Source organism: Eutrema salsugineum, unplaced genomic scaffold (genome assembly GCF_000478725.1).
Source record: "Eutrema salsugineum unplaced genomic scaffold, Eutsalg1_0 scaffold_1, whole genome shotgun sequence".
Lineage (NCBI taxonomy): Eukaryota > Viridiplantae > Streptophyta > Magnoliopsida > Brassicales > Brassicaceae > Eutrema > Eutrema salsugineum.
The window spans coordinates 447686-469190 of record NW_006256909.1 but is presented as its reverse complement, the minus strand read 5'-3'; the positions used below and the strand labels follow the sequence as shown (position 1 = coordinate 469190).

Here is a 21505-nt window from a genome sequence, read left to right as displayed (position 1 = left end):
AATAATACTACTTTTAATTATTGTACGTGTTAAAAAAACACTAATTAATGCAAGAGGATACAACAAAATTAATATAATAATGGCATCACAAAATCCTTAATCACAAAGTTTTTTTTGTAAATTAAGTTAAAGAAATGAGGTATTTGTCTGTACATGAGAGGTGTTTAATTAACGTGAGATTAGGGAATGGGATCAAGTCATTCACAAGCTTTATCCTATTTACCTTTTTTTTTTTAATATCATCTTCTTAGACTTCATTCAATTATTCGTATATATTCTACCTCAACCACCTATCTTTCTCAATTACAATTTGAGTACAAGTCTAATCTGATTTTTGGTTTTCAAGCTGTTTTATTCGTTCTATTTTCATACGGTTTTTGTTTGAGTTCGATTTACAATTTTCATATGCCAATTTCTTATGACAATTCATGTCTTTTTGGTCCGACTTGTTTGAATCTTGATTGGAAATTTATTGTCGTATGTAGTTCAAAAAAAAAACTTATTGTCGTATGCACTCATTATCCCTCAATATGCAAACTTTTTTTTTATTCCGATATAAGGTGCCAATTGCCAGCAACTAACTAATTCCACATTTATGGACTAATGGTGAAATATTTCAGTATATCATAAGAATTTTTCTGGTAACGATATCATAAGAATTTAAATTCTTATTATTGATATTCATATACAACAAATTTTTGAGGCATTGAATGTGACTGTTAGAAAAAGTTAAAATTTACTTTTAATGTTAAGGTGATTATATTAATAGTTTTTACATGAATTTCACACCAACCACAAACATTCACATTAACACTCGTCTTTTGTTCACTCGCACTTGTGTCTCAGAAAGAAAAAAAAAAAGGTGAAGGAGAGATTGTCTCTCTAGCTTTTTACGAAAGAGAAAGAAAAAACGAGCGTACGTGTGAGCGACGATTGGGACATGAGTGTCACAATTAATGGCAGATTCCATTTCCTTTTTTAAAATTATTAATTTAGGTACTCCAATGGTATTAATTTTTGCTAATTCTTCTCTCTCACTAGTTAATCTCTCTTCCTTTTACTATTAGACCGCTTTCCTTTTCTCTGGCACTTACATAGTTACATAGACGGATTAGACCAAACTTTACTTAAGCCTTTTCTATTATTTTGTTTTCTCTTTCGTAATAGTGTACAAAAGTAACAAAACCCTACAGTCAGCTGTGTTTGGTGAATACATGTATATATAACGAATAAGACATTCTTTCTAGCCTATAAAACCACTCGGGTATATCATTTCGTAGTTGTTTGTTGTTGTTGTTGTGAAATCGTCAATTTGAGATAATAAGAACTTGAGCCGTAAACATAGAGTAATTTCGAGATATGTTTCTGTCAGTTTAGTTTTCAACCACTCTGATAACACTTGAAAAAAAAAAGTACAGAGAATGATAAATTTAAAAGTTCGTCATTTTCTATGTTAAATGTAACTCTTTTTTGGAAGGTTTATATAAGCAAGGTAAGAAAACAGACTTTATGTAATAATACTAAATTGGTACAAGTTACTTTTTTGTAAAAAAAAAATGAAAAGAAAAGTATGTTTAGTGATGTATTTGTTCCGTATATATCTCATCTCTAATAGAACCTTGTATTCTATAATGTCATCATATTAAGCAAAAGGCCAAGAAAGCAATGATTCTAACTTCCAAAAGGGACGAAACTGTCCTCCCCACACTGATTAAGCGTTCGTGTGACAAAACAACCACACTCTCTATTAGCGCGTTAGGCACACGCTTGAACGAAAACACGGCGTCGTTTCGTGCATCGATCTACTCTATGGCGTGTATTACACGCGCTTATGTGGCTTATGTCTATCTAAAGTGTGACTAACACAGACGTTCGTAAATGTTTGCAGTGTAGTACACTGTACGAGATGGACCCCAACGGTCTGAAACCAATCCCAGCCATTGATATAATATCAACGGTGACGATTTAACCTGGTAACTAAATGCTGCGTTTCTTTCTTCTTCGGTAAATCTATTGTGGGAAACCGTATCTGTATCTAACAGTAAATCTAGTGACGAAAGTGCTCTTCTTAAATCTCAAATACGAAATTGCCCTTGTATTATTGCTGGCAATCTGTGGGACCTAAATGAGGGTATACAAGTCATTGCAACTGCTCTTCAGGAGTTATTTACCACAAAACAAAATATTTATTTATAGTAAACATATCGACGATTAAACGACTTAAAACACTAGCGAAATTACGGCTTTACTGCGATTTCACCATATTACCATTTTTCAATCGAAGCCACTGATTAGACGATTAAACGTTTAAACACACAGAAATAGGGCTGGAACGGAGCCGGATATCCGGACTTTTCAAAGTATCCGGATCCAGCTCCGAATTTAACGGATAATCAATTTTATTATCCGAATCCGGATCCGAAAACTCCAGATATCCAGAGACCGAATATCCGGTTTGAATCGAAGATTTACGGATATCTGATCGGATATCCGGTTTCGTTGATTTAAAAAAAACTTTAATTTTTAAAATTATAATGAGATAATATATATAATTAAAATGTATCATTATAGCAAAAATTACAAAAATTTAAAAGCATTCAAGTAGCATTCAAATAACACAAAGTTTAAAAATTTACATAGGAAAAGAGAAAATAGTAATAGAGAAGTTAATTTATCTTCATATCCTTGTGTTATCTATTTTCATGGTCTTCTCTCACAATCTGAAATAGAAAATTATCATGCAATATAAATTTCAATCATGTGTAAAAGAGTTAAACCAAAAAAAATTTTCAAACATAATTAAAACAAAAAATTAAATGCATATCCAAAGATTTCAAAATTTTCAAAATCTTAATAAACGGATAACGGATAACGGATATCCGAGTTTAAAATTTTCTATTATCCGAATTCGTATCCGAAATAACCGAATACTTAATTTCATTATCCAAATTCGGATCCGAACTACACGAATATCCGGTTTTTACGGATCGGATAGGATCGGATACCGGATCGGATAGCGGATACCGGATAATAATTCCAGTCCTACACAGAAACATACATATGGGACCCACTTGACGATAATCTCCTAATGGGGCTCTATTTTGATGGGCTTCATCTCATATTTATAAGATGGGTGGATTTCTTTCATAATCTTGTTGTTATATATTAGATTTTTGAAAAAGGGAGGATTGCATAACCTTGTAAAAACAATTACTTAAAATTGGCACTCAAGGAAATAATATTGGAACAATTATCATATCATTCGTGATAGATTATCAGTATCGTGTGCCCCACCAGAGCTGTGAAACTACACGTGCTCATGTCCAGGTTTGTGACGTGGCTAAATTTCACACGTTGATATGTCGTCTTTTGACCATCACCCTCTTCCAGCTTCATGTTTAACAATATTTTCTTCGTTATGAGACAGATTTCTTTTCTTCTTTTTTTTTTTCGTTAAACAAGATAACTTACGAGGCAGATTCTCATTAACTTTTTTTGTCGGATAGTTTAAAAATAAAATTTTATAGGGAAATTTAATTAAATATTTGTCCGAGAAGCAATCGGAATTCGTAAGTGCTTTTAAGCTAGATTAGTTATTTCTTCTTACGGATGCATAGATGGCATGCAATAGTAAATTAAGTATAATGTTTGTCTTCTAATTTGAAAGCCAGCTTTATTGAGTACTTTCGATGGTTTCCAGATACTCCTGAAACGCGTGACAACACGAAACATCGCATATTTGTTTGTTCGGAGTTATTGAACATTTTCAGTTTAGATATCTTTTAATTTTGGACTTTCGTTTTTGTTTCTTTGAATAAGGTTTTATCGTTTGTGCGAATTTTATATGTTTGTTTATTTAAAAAGTCATATATTTTCTATGATTTTTGAGATCTTCAGTAAGACAGTAACAAATTGAAATTATATACTATTAAAAATGATGACTTCTTGGTATATCTTATGATTACCTATTGAAATCTTCAGTAACAAATTGAAATTATAATGTATTTTATTATCATGTATTGTATATCATTTCTATTTTATATCTAGTTATATATAGTGATATATCGTAATAGTTACAAACGATAACCACACCTTTTCAGTTGCTATAATCTGAATAATTCGAACTTTAATTTCATGACTTTGTGTAAGAACTTATAAAACCTCGACTAAGGGCTAGACAATAAATAGTATTAATTTTATTACGGGGTATATTAAGTTGCTGAACCCAAATTAATCCATGAAACATGTGGAAATTTGAGTATTACTGTTATTTATGACTTTTATAATGGCTTAAAGAGAATTATGACGACCTTTGTCGCCAATAGAAATGGTTTAAAGATAATTTATTTACCCATTTGTACAAATTATCGGGGCATACGTTTTTTAAACGTTTTTTTCTTACTTACTGAATCACAAAATAAACTAGTTATCTTCCTAAGGTGGTTGATTGTAAAATCCATAAGATTTTCAGTTATCATGTATTATATGATTTCCTTTCCCTTTACATTACAAAATATCTTCCGAACAAAAAAAAACTAAAAGTTAAATACGAATAGATGTGTGTGATAGCTAATGAGTGGTGGTTGATTAGATAACAACGATTGTGAGAAAATTATGAGATGATTCAGTGGAAGTGGGAGTTAAGCGGGTGGCTTTATGCAGACATCTCTCTACTTTCTACCCCTACCTCGACCTTTATTTTTTTTCTTTATACAAAGATATTAGTTGAGTTATGGACTATTGACTACTAATATAAGATAAATGCAAGGTACAAGTATGATTTTTATGAATAGATGATAATACCTGGAAAGCAACTTTGTGAATCTTTAAAATAGGGTAAAATATGACATACCATGATTTTTTTGTTCATATTATAAATAATTTTAATTAAATTTTATTTACCCTTTCACATGTTCACCAATTGAAATAATCTCTCAGAACATTATATTGTGATATAATCTATTGTTTTTTGGGTTTTGATGTTTAGTTTTAGATGCGTGAAGTTTAATAGTATTTGAAAATTAAAGAAGTTTAATAATATTAGTTTAATAAAGTGTACGAATATTTGAAAGTTGAAATTTGAGAAATCAAATATGTTCCATTTGTTTTACTATATATGTTTTTTAATACAAATGGCCAAACACAGTAACAATCATTCAGTTTTTACATTATAACAAAATTTAATTCATAAAAAACCGGGAAAATATTTGATATAAAACTATGATGTATTATTAAATAAAATAAGTTGACACGAATAGTTCGTGAGACTAAGTTGGTAAACCATATAATAACATAAAACCAACAAAAATCATAACATAATATGTACATCTCGATAATATATATGCGTAATGATGGTAAACAATAATAGCGTTTCTTCTTCTTCCTAAAGTGCAATCTCAATACATCGTATGGAGATGTATTTGGACCGAATTATAAAATTATTGCTCAATCATTGTAATGAAAATCGCCGTACAAGAACACATTACAAATACTTGAACTGTCTTTCGTAATATGATTTAAGAATGAAAATAACATCATAACCTTTTGAGCGGCAATCGTAATCTAAATACCTGGCGTAGTAACAAAATCATAATTAAGTATAACACATTTTGTTAATTTAAATCATAAACTAACAAAATATACAGTTACCCTTTATATATTTTTAAATATATTTTAGATAATATTTATGTATTTTACTTGACCCCATGAAGGTCCACGTTGTAGGTCTAACAAGGTAGCGATGCATTAAACGAACTATATAGCAGTCGACGTATGAAAATTAACATATTAATTCAATCATTTTTTCTATCCAATCTGCTGGATATATCGTTTGGCTATTCTATTAAATATAAGAAAAAATCAAAATTATTTATACTTTTTGTTAAAAATGAATACTTGCTTGCTGTACTTGGAAAAATTGAAAGTTTTTTTGGTCAATGAGTGTCCTTTCAAATTAATTAATTTGCGAGCTGTTTCCAGCAAAAACATCTATCTAACAACTAATTGTTAGGCCAGTTTAGAAATTTGTATGGAATTTATTCATATTAGGATCCCAAACCCTCATACCTTATACAATCAACATGTTCTTCAGGTTATCGAATAATACATCCATAGACATATATATTTTAAACTAATTTTGTGCCGGTATATCTCAACTTCAAGTAACATGTATTATATTTGTTGTTGTTGTTGTTGTTGTTAAAGATCATATATGATATATATACACAAGTAATGCTAGCTCAATACAGGGTTGACTTTTGTTTTATGTGTGTGTGTGTGTTTTATATAAAAAATTGTTATTTTCATATTTAAAACCTCAGAAGACGAATAGATAATATTTTTAGGTTTTGATTGAAAATAAAATGTTTTAGTATTAGTAGATGCAATTACACATATCTGCCTTTATCGGGTGAACTTATACCTACTGTATTTTGTTTATTAATTTAGAAACCTGAGTTTGTCTCTACAAATAAAGAAAACGGGAAAATTCGTGTGGGCTTCCGTCCAATAACGGGAATTTTTATTTTCCCCCTAAAGAAAAGAAAAATGTGTCACACATTCTGTCCTCCAAACAATCAAACGTCAAGTAACAGACGCACGTGCGAGGAGAAATCCCGTTTTAGCACTACACGCACACGTAAGCAGACTTTCCCGTTTCGGTTATCTCCACACGCAACGACCTGTTAAACTGAGCTTTACACGTGTGCAACCCCCTTCCCCTTTATTTTCCCTTCGCTCTTTGTTGTTGAAAATTTAAAGAGACGTCAAAAGAAAAATCAATAATTAAAAACCATATAACGCGGCGATTATCGGGGTGAGTCCATGTGCTTGATATAGTAGAATACTTATCCTGGAAAAACTCTGTATTCATGCATATGGTTAATGACATTTTAAATAAGATTACGTAAACACCATAAAAATGATATCTCGAACAATAAATGCTGAAGATAGCATTCAAGGAACCATTATATAATTCTGTTCATTTTGAATGCAGATATTTCTTTTAGTATGAAAACTCATGGACCCAAGAATAAATATTCACGTTACGAAAGGAAAACATACAAAAGTGGATGTTGCAGGTGACAATAATAAATAGTAAGAGGACAAAAATTAACATAAAATAAAAATCGAGATTTTATTATCAGTCGTATGGATGATGTTTCTTTTGGGAGAATTAGGCAAAAAAAAAAAAAAAAAAGCAAAATGCAAAGGCCAAAAAAGGATTAACCAAAAATGCAGAAAACAAAAAGCTTCTGTAAGAAAATAAAATTATAGTTCTGGAAATTAAATAATTAAAATCCCCTTGTTTATAAAGATCCCATTTGATACTTTCTACCTGTTTTGTATCTGAGTTTCTTGTTTTTGTTTCTATGTCAATGCAATTACTTGGTTCTTTTAGACCTTTTCATCAGACTCGGTCGTTTCAGACAAACCGTTGAGTTTCTGCGCCTTGGTTATGGGAATAGAGGAGCTTCGACGCTCTTTACCGCCCGGTTTAGAAGATGCATTACCGTACCAGATCATACCAAGGATCGCAATGAGCATTCCAAGTACTACTTGTAGATTTAAACCTTCCTTACCAAAGAAAGTGAATCCCAAAACCAAAACCAGAATTGTCTTCATGTGACCAAGTACTTGGAAAGAAACCGCCGTGAATCTTCCGATACATATGAATTGGCTGAGATTGGTCCCGACCGCGATACTGCACGAGAGAATTAAGAAGAACTGCCCCCCAAAAAAAAATTGGGTTAAACAGAGCTCAAGAAAAGACAAATCTAACAGAGTATGACGACGATCAAGAGTCTAATTGGTTCAACTCGGTTTTGAATTTAAAGTGGAGCAAATGCATCATTAGAATCATAGAAGATTTTAACAAAGAAAGAGAGGAGAAACTTTACCAGTGATATAAATGAAAAGTTGAATGCATCCACTCTTTGGTTAGTCAACCAGTAGTCTAGAAATGGTCCGACCAACAACAACGATGCAGCTTGTACTGGAGCGGTATGCGCCAGTAAGTTGAAAGAACCGAGCGAATATTTCCGTTGCAGATAATGTACATACTGTAAAATATAGTAGTCAACTGTTAGAAATCACATTTCTATTTTTGGTTTACAAGCAAAAGTGAATGTGTGGATCCGGATCAGAATAACACGGGATGATGAATTTGGACCAAGATCTGTTCCAAATTTGACAATATATAGATAAAAAGTCAGGCGTAGGATACAATATAAGATACTTACGTATTGCTGAAGCGCGGTGCTCCAGACAGCAATGGCGGCAGCGAGAAATCCGTTGAGATTGACACTAACATCGGTCACAGTACAGACGGCAACACCAGCAAGAACTAGCAAAATGCTAAGCTTCGTATCTCTTGAATACCTGACATTGTCAAGAACAACTTCAAGCAGACAAGATACTGGGATCATACTCAGCTTCGCAATCTGCAGTTTCAACACACTCGTTTCAAGATCTCCCCAAGAATTCAACGAAGATTAAAAGAAGAAAAGAAAAGGGACTGACCTGGTAGAATCCGACAGAATTCCACATGAGGCTGACGTTCATCCCAACGATTGAGAAGTTTGCGAACAAAACGAATTTGAGGAGATCGGGCCAGGGAAGCTGAGATGGTTGGATATAACCAAGCCATGTCAAGAATGTTGTCAACAATGTGGTTGTTCCGAAATGCAAACCGGTTAGCGTCGTAGCTGTGTCAGATTTAGATGTTAAATCAAGTGTTCAAACCCGTTGACTATTTTTCAAGAGGGAATATCATCTAAACATAATTAAGAGTAAGTTTGATTACGAGACTCACCGAAACTAAAGCCATAAGTAGCCATTAAGGCCTTGTTAACGAGTATGATTCCAACGGAAGTAACAACATTGAATAGCCATGATGCAATGTCTAAAGCCGCTTTTTGATCCGTCTTGCTTGTTGCCATCATTTCTTTTTTTTTTTTCCTTCAACGGATCAAACCAGATCTCTGCAGATTTCAAAATTCTCAAATTACTATCGAGGAGCCAAACACCAAATAAAGAGAGTGGAAATCACAGTAGATCTTATGATCAATCCTCGGCAATCTGAAAACCCAACTATATTAGCTGTTTCTACATTCGATTTTCACAAATCCACGATCTAAAATGCTTTAGATCCAGAGAAAACCGAGACATCGAAGGACTTTCCGTTATTCCAAAACTCTAAGCTCCAGCTATAAAAACTCGAATCAGATCCAATACTCATACGACCTCAGACAAAGGACTAACCATTTCTAGCGAATTCTAACCGTAAACAAACAAAATCAGAAGAAAAAGAAAAAACCATTTAAAAAAAAAACAGTTTCCGAAGTAAAACCAAATCTTCACGAGAGAAACATAAATTGTGTACCAGATAACAGAGAGAAACGAGCCTTCGAAGACGACCAACACCACGGCGGTTGCCGTTACTGCCGAGTCGGCGTCTAACGGCGGCGCGTAGGCGGAAGAAGACGATGAAGTCAAATAAGGGCTAAATCAACATGAAATGAGAGAGAGAGAGGAACTGTGGAAATTCGAGTGATATTATTATTTTCTCTCTTCCGTTATTTTATTTTCTTTCCTTTTTGTTTTCGTTTTTTCTTTCTTTCTTTCAGTTATGTACTTCCCCCTCAGAGTTTCCATCCTGCCATTTATGAGAGAGGACAGCCAGAGGAATCTTTTTATTTCCCTCACTTTCTTTTAAGATATATATAAATTTAAATTTATTTAGCAAATTATATAAACTAACAAATATGATTAAATTATTCTATTTTAGAGTGAAAATAAATTTGGTTAAAGAAAGATTTCCTTTAAATTATAGTTTTTTTTTTTAAATGAGGACGTCAGGTTAGAGATGATCTTATCAATGACGTTCTTATTATCTTTTTTTTTCTTTCGCCTCAATTGATTTCTCAATATTGATTAAATATTACACTTCGGAGGGGTAGTGTGAGGCACAACGCAGAACTAAAACTGGATCAAGCGGAGGAATAAATTAAGCTGTAATTTGAATTCCTTTGTTTTTTTGTGCTAAACAATTCCTTTCTTTATTAAATTAATGTGCCTTATTAATGTGGATCTAACCCCTATTTCGTGGTTTGGCTTATTAATGTGGATCTAACCCCTATGTTTCGTGGCTATTCAACACCCGTGGAATATTTGTTAGAAAACTAGAGCTCCATAACGTCTTTCAATGTTAAGGAGTAAATGTTTGTGTAAAAGAAATACATCTTTCAAATTTTCAATGTTAAGAGTAATAGTATATGTCTAGAAGTCTTTTTTTTTATAGTAAATTACTTTTCTGCTTGTAAAATTTATTAGAAATATTTTTATCGACAAACATTTGCTGGTTCATATTTCTCGCGAAGGAAGTTGTAATAAAACCTTAAATACTAGAAAACAAAAAACAATTGTTATTTGTCATCATACGAACATTATTGTGTTCAGAAAAATGATAAATAATAAAAAAATAAAAATAAGTTGGAAAATGGTAGTGTAGAGAAATGGAAAGGAGAAGTGTAGAACTAAAAAGGCGTGACCAATTTTCTAATCGACAAAAGGACAAAGAGGGGGACAAACGAAAAATAAAGACAGAGGTTCCGTTTGGTTAAAGATCCAAAAAGACTACTTTTCTTGTGAGTTTCTTCTATATTTTTATTTTATTATTATGTTTTCTAGGTCCGTTAAGGATCTCAGTCTTATTGTCGTTACTCGATGATTTTCATGTGACTGTTTTCATGGTAAGTTTCAGTTATATATATCAGGCGATATTATCATAGATTCATAATACAAGTTTTATATAACTTTACTGGGATAGTATTAAAATACATGTTTCATATCAAAGTTAACAATTTTTTACACATGCTACTACATCATATATCAATTTTAATAACATAAAATAGAGCGGATTAGATGGTGAAACTAATGAAGTCTGCTAGATCACAAATTTACTCTTTTAAATAGACGACACAAATTTATTAGTTCACTTTATAATATACTCATGTAAAAGGTTAATAAACTTAAAACTCAATTTATTCGGCAATACGACATACTGACTCAACATCGTATCAACTTTGTAAAACAATCAACATCATCGCCTCATTTGAGATAATGCATTTTCACCAACAAAGGTTCTTTTTAAATGACATGGTTAGTTAGCTACATTTTTTTTCATTGTAACTATGTTAATTTTTTGAAGTATCATTTTTGTTGAAAATAATTTTTAATATTTATCAAAAATTAAGATCTATTTTTTTATAACGTTTTGATCGATTAATGAATTTAGTACTTAATTTTTATTAAAACTGTTATTGTATTTTATACAGTCCTGTCTATGTTTTCTTAAAACAAATGTTAACTTATTCCTACAAATTCTGTCAAAATGATTGTCATATATCAGAGGCTCTTGAGCTTCTGTCCTGTCCATTTACTTTTTTTTTTCCAGACTGAATTTGACATACTGTTAGACTATGATTGGTCGGCAAAAGACACTATGATGGGATTGAAATCTTAAATTGAATTTGCAACTAAGTGTATTTTATTCATATTGCATAAATCGTTTTTAGGGAACTTTCATATAAAATAGATCGTATATCAACAAAAAACAAAAGCCATAGTATGAATATGTTTTTATTTTTGAAAATGACGTCGAATTGACATTGACAATCAATTTGACGGAGAAGGCAGAAAAGAGTATAATTTACGGCTTAGCAATATCTTCCTTTTTTTTTTCAATTTTTTTGTTTGACCCTTTATTTCCCTTCTTAGTACGTCAAAGTGTCAAGCAGCTTTTGATGTGCCAAGAAAAATGTAGTATTTTATTTATTAATCATAATTTTGAAAATCGTTTAGAAGCTAGCAGTCTACTTTAAATTTTGCAGTATAAGAAGATGCAAGCAAGTATTTTGTTAGAAAATGCTGCTATGGATAACCAAGTTTCGGTTTGATACTACCAAAGTAACAGGGTTATCAAATCTGATGTTTTTTAGAATTGTATTCAAATCTTGATATGTTTGAAGCAGCTAAGTAGTCAAATAAAATAAATATTCTTAATCGGTTTTGACTAACTTAGCTTTTATAAGATTATATCCTACTGATTTGTGCATTTTGGTCCACTATTACCATCCCACAGTTTAGCTTTCGGAGAAAATGATTTAAAAATTTTATTTTTAAAATATCATCAAGACAGCAAGACTTAGAGTGCTAAGACAAAAAAGTAATGGTCTTAGATATAACTAATGGGCCACGCGTTTAAGCCCACATACAAACCAACCGCAGCTGAATGTCGGTATTACCCCTGAGAAAAAGTTTCGAAAAACGACGGTAGCTATATGGAAAAGCCAATGGAGGGAGACATTTATTTCCTTAACAATTTCATCCAAAATATTCCCGCCTTACTATTTTTCACACTCTGCTCCTGGAGATTTTCGTCCGATTCGTCGATCTCCTCTCGAAATATTTTCATCTGGTAGATCCGTGTAAGCCTTTCTCTCGCGTTTCAGAGTCGATAACAGACGAGGTTAGTGGTTCTTAATGGTGCTAATTCGCGATGCTTGCTTATTTAGACTTTTCTCCACCGATCGTTTATCTGTTGTCTGATTGGAGATGTCACCGTAAGATTTTGCTATGGATTGTAAATCTAATAGTGATTTCTGGTCCCGATTTGAATTCAATCCTGTCTGATTGATTTTTCATGTTAATGATTTGATTTTCGTTCGGTTGGATCATCGAGGTTTGGAAGGTTGTTTTGATTTCTAGGGTTCCGATAAGTATGAGTCGGAGGTTTTGTTTTTGAATCTTCATAAATTCTTCTGAAGAACTTAGTTGTTTGATTATAGGTGTGTTCGTTTATCTCAAATTCGTATATAATTATCTCTGAGTTTCGTTTGGTAGTGGATAAGTCGCGATTTGAAACGTGTTTGAACTTTCTAGGTTTGGATCCTGGATAATCGGAGGTTTTGTTTCAAATTTCTACCGAGTGTTTTGAACGACATAAAATTTTGGCTGTAAATATGTGTTGCTTAACAAATCTGAATCGATATGTCTGCTTATTTTAACATGTTACTTAGTTTCGTTCGGTTGTGGAAGAATATAGATCTGAGAGGCATTTGGATTTCTAGGGTTTGAATCTATATAATCGGAGGTTTTGTTACGCATCCCTGTTAAATAGTATGGAGAACAAGAAGATTTGACTATTGAGTTTTGTTACCGATTTTTTTTTTTTTTTTTTCTTTTCAGAATGGCTAGAAAGAGGACTGAAACTGCAACGGAGTCCTCAAAGGAGATCAAAACGAGAGGAAAATTCACCAGAGCCAACAAGTGTATGAAAACAACTACTAAGAAATTCCATGAATCTGGTAAAAGCTTATCGAATCATTTAAAATTATTCTCACTTGATCTCAACTATTTATAAAGGATTTGTTGTCAACAATCAGTCAGCTGTCTACAAAGGATTTGTTGTCACTAATCAGATACAAAATCGTTTTATGTTCTTATAAAGTATTTGTTGGCATTGTAAATTGGACTTTTTTTTGGTCATAATTTAGGAAAACATAGTAATAGAAGAGAGGAGAAGTCCCCTTCTAAGTGTTCAGAAGAGTCTCCATCTGCTCAAGTACGAAGGTCGATAAGTACCAAAGACGGAGCTCAAGAAGTACCTGTCCTCGGTCTCCATTTAGGCAAAGAGGTTCGACTTTCTGGAAAAATGAAGTTGCAGCTTTTTCCTTTGGATGCTCATACCCGTGAAGGATTAGAAAAGGTAAAGCCTAAGATCTGACCTTAAGACATAGTATACATTCTGGTGAATATTTTTCAGCTTGTTTATTTTTGCTACTTTGTAAGGGCGGCTTTCACCCATATTTGGAACTCACTCTTAGCTCACGGAAGAAGGTTTCTTCAGTGCTTCAACACATTCACACTAAGTGGGGCAGCTCAGAGATTGCTCGGGGAGATCCCATGTTGTACCCTTATGATAAATTGGTACTCGCTTCTGGTCATAAATGGACAGCTAACAGCAACATCACTATAAGCGATGTCTATGTGGCTGTTGGAGCTCCATCCCTTTTCCGCTTAAGGTTTGCATCTATATTTACTTTTCATAGCAACTTTCTAAGCATATTCACGTCTTATGAGTCTTTATTTCGTTTAGGTATGGATGGTCCCCTGCGACTTATAATAAAACAGATGAACCGCCATCTCCATCAACTCCGGGTATCACTACTTTTCCAAATGAAGAGCCTCAAAACATCATTTGTAACAAAACAGAGAGTTCCAGTTTTACGGGAAAGCAGACGTTTGGTTTAGGTAACCCATTTACAATGCTGCCCTCTTCAAATCAAGTGACTGACCTGCCTCCCTCTGAAAGCACACCACCTGATGGACAAGTCGAGTCAGCGGTATGTTAGTAAAAAATAGTCTGTTTTTCCTTTTGTTTTGGACTCAGATTTGTACATCACTGTATACTAGGAATCGTGACTAGTTTTGTTTAACCAGGAGAACAAGATAAACGATGGATCTGGCCCAACGATTTTTTCATGGGATGATGGTTTGACAAGCTTAAGTATTGGTGGCTTACTTTCAGAAGTATCTTTGAAGGGAAACTTGGGGAATCGTTCCAAAAATTCAAACGCAGTGAATGCAAACGCGACTCTCTGGGACGACAGTCTTACAAACATAAGCATTGGAGGTCTGTTTTCCGAGGCATCTTTACAAGACAAACGCGGTGTTAACCTCAAACAAGAATCAACCCATAATAATCATAATAATGATCAGCCAAGTGTAAGCATTGGAGGCTTACTCTCTGAAGCATCATCACCAGGAGAGGGGAGGATTAGTGACGGTAACCAAACATGGGAGACAAGGAGAGCTATCTCAAAACAGCCATTACCCTTAATCTCTGATTCATTAGATGCTTTCCTGGTGAACCAAACAGATCAGCCTCGAGCTCCATGTCCTCCCGAGCTCTCACATTCGTCTATACTCGACGCAGAAGACACATGCCATGCATTTTCATTCCGAAAACGTACTACAACCTCACAGAAGGTTCTTGAGCAGGTTAAACCATAAACGTTTCCCATGTTATGCGGTGTTTTAATTTTGTTACTCAGTATGCATTTCTGATTAGTTTTAGAACATGCGACTCGTGATTACGGGGATTTGAATTTTGGCAGGTAACTGAGGAAGCTGAGCAGCAGCAACAGAGAAATGAATCGAAACCTGCAAAAGGGTTGTTTGGTTCTACAGTGTTTAATCAGGACACCAGCCTTGGATTTTCAGGAATCAAGTGGGTAAGTGAGATTTCTGTATATATATGATAGAAACCTCAAATTCTATCTGCACGAGTGAAACTAACAAGCTAATTATATTTACAGTTTGGGTTTCGATTAATTGATATCTGCTTCCTTAAACGCAGGCTGATTCACGGGGACCATTTGATTTTGGTTTATCTTCGTCGTCTCGAAAGTTTACTAATGGAGACAGTGTAAGTTTCGGTGCTGTGTTAAAAGATTTGCCGGAATAGCCTTTACAAGAGAAAAGTCACAGGTACGTCAAATAAATCAATAAATCCCGAAAGATAACAGCTCTAAAAAAATCTGGAACCATTTTTTCAGGTTTCATTTCTAGTAACATTTGTTACATATCATACATATCACACAAACTCATTCTTACAGGAATGTTTGTTTCATAGGACCTGAAGATTAATCAGAATTAAGAGGATAAGGTCGTACTTTCCCTCAAATTGACTTCTCAAAGCAGTGTGATTACATGTTCTTTGACCTGCTTCACCACCATCAGTCTTCAAATCTCTCAGGAAGCAACTCTTTTGCTCTGCAAAATACAGTATGCGAGAGCTTTGTTCATTAAAGGACGCTGAAACTTTAAACTTGCAACAAAAACTTTGTCTATAATACTTCTTACCTGTAAAAACTTCAATCCAGACATGAGTTTCTGTACAACAGATTAGTGATGATTACTGGACTGCTTACCACTCGCTTAGTCAACTGGGTTGCTGTATATAGATTTATTTAAGATACTGAAGTAGGGGGATAGCTGATTTGGTTCGGCATGATTGAAATTAAATGGGATCTGATATACTAAATTACTAATTTATCACCAATTGAAGACCATTGTATCGAAGTGTACTATATTTGATATTAAGTGATTTCTAAAATAAAAACCCAAAAACGAGAATGTTTTTGAAACCTGACACAGGGTCTATGCCATCCACTTTTATGATGTTAGATCATTAAAATCCGTAACACTGATGCTAACTGCGTGGATATGAAAGGACGGTTTCATATGCATGTTACTGTGAAGATATTTTTCACACTTAACAATGCACACGAACTCAAATGTAGTTCAAGAAAGAAAAAAAAAAAAAAATCCAAAGCTGAGGAAGAAAAGAAAAATGTTCAAGAGTACCTGAAATTGGCAAGATGGTCAAGAGTTCTTGTTTAAACCGACGTCAAACTTTCAGCTACCTCAAGGTCCTCAACCTCTGACTAACACTAATGTATTCTTAACATTAATGAGTGATTAAATTTTAAAGTCCTTGATATACACTAAATCTGTTTGAAGGAGGCAAAATTACCTCAGCACGAACGTCGTGTTGAGACATGCAACATATGATTATTAGATTCTTCATCTTCAAAGTATACCATGGATCTTGGCACTTCAAGGAATCAACTCCATCAAGTGCTAAGTTTCCCATTTTCCTTTTCCCCATTTTCAACTTCTTTCCCCCATGGCAAATTTTTGCCTCATTTCCCTTGGACAGAATGGAAGCAAACAATAAGAATTTGTATCATACATTACCACCATCTTAGAATTATTCATTAGACCATGCTCCAAACATAAGCAATAAACAATTCAGTATACTATGAACTACATAATCAAGTGACATTCTATGCGAATCCAAGAATATCCTCATCACGGAAGATAGGTTTTCAGCAATCACATATCAGATAGATTGTTAATCTATTTTCAAAGACGGAGAATATAGGATGAGTACCTTGATAGCATTGTCTGACAGCGAATATTGGAAACTGACTCCATGCATCCAATAGGTTTTCTTATCTGAAAGAAATTGCAACCACTTAGACAGGATACTGCCAATTGGAGTTCATCATTTTGCTTTTAAAAAGTTTTTCTGGTAGAAGCTATTTATTCACCACTGCATTTTGCATACCGTATGAAAACAATTGGCTTAGAGATTTCTAAGATACAGTGCACAGTTACCTATTCCGGATATACAAGTTTGGGTCAAGAGTCCAACCCACAGTCTGCGACCCCAAAATCAGAATCAGTTTAAGTTTCTCTCAAGTTTTCAGACTCGAGTTCAGTAATTTAAGCCATTTTCCTGGTAAGATTTTCCAAAAGAAACGTAGAGAGACAAGTGAATTCGAGTAAACAATTTCACAATTTCAAACAGAATCAAAAGAACCATCAGATCTGAAACTCACGAAGTCAAAAATCAACTCCGTAAATGTTGACTAAAGCGATTCGTCGCAGTCTCGCAAAAGAAAAGCGAATTAGTACAGACACAGTGAAACGAGTACACAAAACTGTAGAAGCGCACCAGGAATACCAACATTTCAGCAGTAGAACACACTACTGGCATCTCGACATTGATTTCATCAAATGAAAGAATTCCATTAAATCCGTCACAAAACGAACCAAACCTAGATATATTGTTCGATAAATTACAGATACGGAAGGTTCAACTAACCAGAAAACTTTTCGTATCAACGAAACCAATGGAACATTTGAAGACGGAGACATCATCGGAGCAAAGGCATCTCAGCGACGATTGAAGATCCCGGTGGTTGCTTTCTGTGATACCGGTCTCCGACATCAGAATCGTATAGATAAACCAAATGCAGATATCAGATCTGGCGATTGCTTCTGCGGTAAGCCAGATCCTCCCGTCGAAGATCAGGATCGAATCGTTCATCAGAGAGACTGAGAGAGAGAAGAGACTTTAAGTTTGAATTTGGGCTGGAGATTATTCTTACGAGCGCGTATATTATTTTGGGGATGCTAAAGGACTGTTTGGATTCACTGACAGCACAATTCGGGAACTAGAGGAGCGTTTGATTGTTTTTATTAAACGAGTGTTTGGCTACAGAGGATTCATAAAACCTTTCACTCCCGGTCATCTTCTACTCAGTCAAGTTCACACAAGAATCAATAATAAACCAATGAATATTCAAACTGTGGTTTTATTTATTTTTCTTTAATAAAGCTTCTCATAGAAGAGCAAGCTAGCTTCAGCACCAAGAACATCACTCTCTGAAACTCCACACACTTGTGAATCAGATATACTAAACCAGTTCAAATCCTCACAACGGTCATCATCACAATTTTCTTCCTCTTCCTCTTGTGATGCAACTCTCACACTTCTATAAACAGTATAATGTCCGCTTCCGGTTCTACCAAAATGTTCCACCACCGTAACAAGTCTATACATGCCGTGGTCTCTTGATGCTTCTGATTGTTGGTACTGTGACGTCATCTGAGTGTTTTCTATGTTAAATCCTATTGACGACGGTGTGAATAACGAGAGGTCCAGGACAAGCGGGAATGCGACATGTCCCTATAGTAATAAACTGAGATTAGAACGGATAATAACTAGAACTCTGGATATGAAATGTAGAGAGGAAAGAGTCTCTACCGATAGTTTGACCGATTCTCCAAACATGTTTAAAGAAGCACGTTGCACTTGAATGCATAGAAGCTGTTGAAAATTTAGCTACAGAAGGTCAAATGGGACTTCTATGAGATGGAAACTTTCGATAAGTAAGTAAATACCTTTGGGAATCGTGCGATGATTAATTGCTTCAATATATGGGAGTAGCTATTTGACCATGGCATTCTTTCAAGATGAAGAGATGCTTTACAGTCGCATTCGTCGTCTCTGCCACAGCTCCTGACCTTTTCGATATCTGTCTGATCAAAACCATTTTAAGTAAAGACGGAGCAGATAAGAGTCGTGAAGCATGTGCAAAAAAGGTTATATAACGATTAAAGATGAGAGTTAGCTACCTGAGCTGCTCTTATCACAGATAAATACTTCAGTGCAGCACCATGCCAGCATCTTTGGCAGAAGTAGTTTTCGACTTTCTCGGCTTCAAGAAACTTCTTCAAACAATTCTCCAAAGTGCACCCCAACATCTAAGAGCATCGCAAGAACCCAAAATGAAATGCTTTTCTGGAGAAGTTTTATATTCACAAAAGTAAAAAAAAACGAAGCAATGAGAGAATGAACCTTCCGTAACGTACAATGTTGGAACTACCACTATGGAGTAAAGGAGAAAGAGGCAAAGTATGAAAGAACTGAAACTCCAACGAAATCTGCAAATGATAACAAGAAAAATATCAATTGAGAAAAGGTATTTAACAAATTTTAAGAGCGGATTTACTGTTGAGATTGAGAAATGTAAAGCCTAATTACCTGAGACGAACAAATTCGACACATCAACGTACTGCCAAGAATCCCATTGAATGGTCCACGTAAATGTTTATGCCATGTCTTGAGCTCCATCAAACCATGGAGGCCTTCACTAGGCGCAACCATTCTCAAGTTACGAGAAAACATTATCTCCGATAGATTACTACTTTTGGTGGGGCGATAACAGACTACAATCTCTTCTTGCAAAGAAGTAATTAGATGAAGCAGGGCTTCTGCTGCATCCTATGTTTCAACAAGATCATTAGCTCGTAGACCACAATGATTTTAACTCAAGTCTGCGTCGGTCTAATTGAAATTGAAATTTAACCTGTTGGCTTGTCAAATTGAAGTTTCTGACATATTGGGTCAATGTCAACATAACTTTACGAGGGCTAGATACAGATGGTCTTCTTCCAACAGTGCAGAGCTCTGTCAGTAACAATTGATCGACAAAAGATTAAGCCTAACTAAGTGTCATTATCACACCATTTTCGACTCAAGATACAGAGACAAATGAGGAAGTTCCTAAGTTTACCTTGTAATAAAGTAGACAAAGCAAAAGTAAGGGGAAGATGTTCATCCAGTTCTCCCGCTACCGTTTCTCTCGTATCCTCTATAACCCATTGAAGAAAATTCCGAAAATCTTTGCAGCTCGCGAGAGCCTAAAAATCAAATTTTCACAAACGAAATGTGCAACAGAAAGATTAAAAGCAAGCTCAAAGATTCCAGAAAAATCACAAATACAGTTCAAAAGGGGCTATACAAAGCATAACCTGAAGGATCACGTTGAGGAAACAATTATTCCCGAGATTTTGCAAGCCAGGTACGAGAAAAGCATCAGCACCGGCGTCGAGGAGATTGAGGTTGCGGAAACTACCGTTTTTCAGGGCAAAAACGAAACCAGCTACTCCAAGTAGACTAGCGACAGACAAGTGCGACACCCAATTCGAAGCCCTAAATCTTTCCGTAAGAAAAGAGATAATCGCCTTCGTATCGGCGGAACCTCTACAGGAAACCATAGTCAAAATGTCCGAGTACAAATTGCTTCGCTGTATCTATCTATCTTCGCTTGAGAAGTTGAGAAACCCATAAACCCTCCAAGTCGTTTGGAAGGTTCGTTTACACATCTTGTTTGAATTAAATTATGAATCAATTTTTGTCTGAAAATTTCTTAGATAGATTTATCATTTTGAATAATAGTATAATTACCAGTTCTTGTCCAAATAACTTAATATTTTGTCATGTATCTTATATAAAAATTAACTGTACTATTGATTAATTCAATTATCTGGCGTTTGATTCGGCGATATAAGAAGGTTCGTTTCAACTAACACAAGGAAGTGAGAAATTAAAGACGGATTAATGTTTATAATTATTCGTGTAATTAGATTGTTTTCAGCTGTGAGAATTCAAGCGTACTTCGACGATATTCATTCTCAACGCAAGTGTAATTAAATGTTTTCAGCTGAGAAATTTGAAGAGACTTCGATGTTATTTATTATCAACGTACCAACTCGTAATGTACAAGAACTCATCTTTCAACTATCATCACAATAAAACATTCAAACGACAATAGTGTCTACTACAAATAGTTAAGAAACTACAAATGAAATTTGTCCGCGACTCAATGGAAGTTAACACCCAGAAATACCTGCAAAATTCAATATAGAAACATAAACAAGAATAAAATCAAATAAAGATCTCAGTGATCCAAGGAAGGATAAGAACTGCATTAGCTCTCAAGCCCGGCGAAAGGCGAAAGCTTTAGGCGGCATCTGCGAATGTTTTGAGAAACAAGCCTTAATGTTTATTGTTGAAATATAGTACTGAAGATCAAGACAAATGAAGAAGAGCAACAACAACAGAGTACTAAGCGTGGAGAGGAAGTTGTTTTGTCTCCAACAGTCAGCACAGGATCAGTAAAATGCAGGACCACTTTCTTGTAGCCGTTTTGCTTTAGCTCATTAAATGACTAAGCATGAGTTGTTTGTCTTGTCTCCGACATGGGCCCGTCTGATTCAAGTTTTTTCAAATAACAAAGAAGAA

At 34.4% G+C, this 21505-nt stretch overlaps 3 protein-coding genes and 1 long non-coding RNA gene across 8 annotated transcripts; 1 reads left to right on the top strand and 3 right to left on the bottom strand.

Annotated features, from left to right (window-relative positions):
* Window positions 1–7120: 7120 nt before the first annotated feature.
* Window positions 7121–9654, bottom strand: LOC18029037 (UDP-rhamnose/UDP-galactose transporter 4). Its single transcript, XM_006411679.2, has 6 exons — window positions 9383–9654; window positions 8813–8981; window positions 8521–8705; window positions 8241–8441; window positions 7899–8060; window positions 7121–7725 (listed from the first exon to the last, which is right to left on the bottom strand). Exons 2-6 carry the CDS (start codon window positions 8940–8942, stop codon window positions 7396–7398), a joined length of 1008 nt encoding a protein of 335 aa, XP_006411742.1. The 5' UTR covers window positions 8943–8981; window positions 9383–9654; the 3' UTR covers window positions 7121–7395.
* Window positions 9655–12414: 2760 nt separating this feature from the next.
* LOC18029036 lies at window positions 12415–16090 on the top strand. 2 transcript variants are annotated; one of them, XM_024150080.1, is made up of 9 exons: window positions 12415–12529; window positions 13249–13367; window positions 13557–13768; window positions 13852–14084; window positions 14159–14405; window positions 14503–15063; window positions 15180–15296; window positions 15422–15552; window positions 15681–15797. In XM_024150080.1, the coding sequence occupies exons 2-8, from the start codon at window positions 13250–13252 to the stop codon at window positions 15527–15529; spliced, it is 1596 nt and encodes a 531-aa protein (XP_024005848.1). In that variant the 5' UTR covers window positions 12415–12529; window position 13249; the 3' UTR covers window positions 15530–15552; window positions 15681–15797. The 2 variants fall into 2 exon arrangements, with proteins under 2 accessions (XP_024005848.1, XP_006411741.1); XM_006411678.2 differs by having other exon boundaries at window positions 12416–12529; window positions 15698–16090.
* LOC112082398 lies at window positions 15601–17971 on the bottom strand. The gene is made up of 7 exons (XR_002897070.1): window positions 17472–17971; window positions 17248–17368; window positions 17021–17085; window positions 16601–16777; window positions 16432–16517; window positions 15928–16018; window positions 15601–15837 (listed from the first exon to the last, which is right to left on the bottom strand). It is a non-coding gene; the product is annotated as an uncharacterized LOC112082398 (long non-coding RNA).
* A 161-nt stretch (window positions 17972–18132) lies between these two features.
* Window positions 18133–20486, bottom strand: LOC18029035 (ubiquitin carboxyl-terminal hydrolase 27). 4 transcript variants are annotated; one of them, XM_006411677.2, is made up of 9 exons: window positions 20233–20486; window positions 19995–20121; window positions 19788–19888; window positions 19463–19702; window positions 19291–19362; window positions 19054–19182; window positions 18820–18957; window positions 18683–18745; window positions 18133–18604 (listed from the first exon to the last, which is right to left on the bottom strand). In XM_006411677.2, the coding sequence occupies exons 1-9, from the start codon at window positions 20476–20478 to the stop codon at window positions 18245–18247; spliced, it is 1476 nt and encodes a 491-aa protein (XP_006411740.1). In that variant the 5' UTR covers window positions 20479–20486; the 3' UTR covers window positions 18133–18244. The 4 variants fall into 4 exon arrangements, 1 of the variants encoding a protein (XP_006411740.1); XR_002896850.1 differs by having other exon boundaries at window positions 18225–18604; window positions 18820–18953; XR_002896851.1 differs by having other exon boundaries at window positions 18364–18604; window positions 19277–19362.
* Window positions 20487–21505: the final 1019 nt, after the last annotated feature.

What these genes read in the sequence shown, in the direction of transcription:
- LOC18029037 (XM_006411679.2), bottom strand. Translation starts at nt 8,942, where the DNA reads ATGATGGCAACAAGCAAGACGGATCAAAAAGCGGCTTTAGACATTGCA. An exon ending in TACTTATGGCTTTAGTTTCG is followed by an intron (nt 8,706 to 8,812) that starts GTGAGTCTCGTA and finishes AATCTGACACAG; the next exon opens with CTACGACGCTAACCGGTTTG. An exon ending in GCACCGCGCTTCAGCAATAC is followed by an intron (nt 8,061 to 8,240) that starts GTAAGTATCTTA and finishes TATATTTTACAG; the next exon opens with TATGTACATTATCTGCAACG.
- LOC18029036 (XM_006411678.2), top strand. Translation starts at nt 13,250, where the DNA reads ATGGCTAGAAAGAGGACTGAAACTGCAACGGAGTCCTCAAAGGAGATC. An exon ending in CCCGTGAAGGATTAGAAAAG is followed by an intron (nt 13,769 to 13,851) that starts GTAAAGCCTAAG and finishes CTACTTTGTAAG; the next exon opens with GGCGGCTTTCACCCATATTT. An exon ending in GATTTTCAGGAATCAAGTGG is followed by an intron (nt 15,297 to 15,421) that starts GTAAGTGAGATT and finishes CCTTAAACGCAG; the next exon opens with GCTGATTCACGGGGACCATT.
- LOC18029035 (XM_006411677.2), bottom strand. Translation starts at nt 20,478, where the DNA reads ATGGTTTCCTGTAGAGGTTCCGCCGATACGAAGGCGATTATCTCTTTT. An exon ending in TTTGTCTACTTTATTACAAG is followed by an intron (nt 19,889 to 19,994) that starts GTAAACTTAGGA and finishes TGTTACTGACAG; the next exon opens with AGCTCTGCACTGTTGGAAGA. An exon ending in ATAGTGGTAGTTCCAACATT is followed by an intron (nt 19,183 to 19,290) that starts GTACGTTACGGA and finishes CGATGCTCTTAG; the next exon opens with ATGTTGGGGTGCACTTTGGA.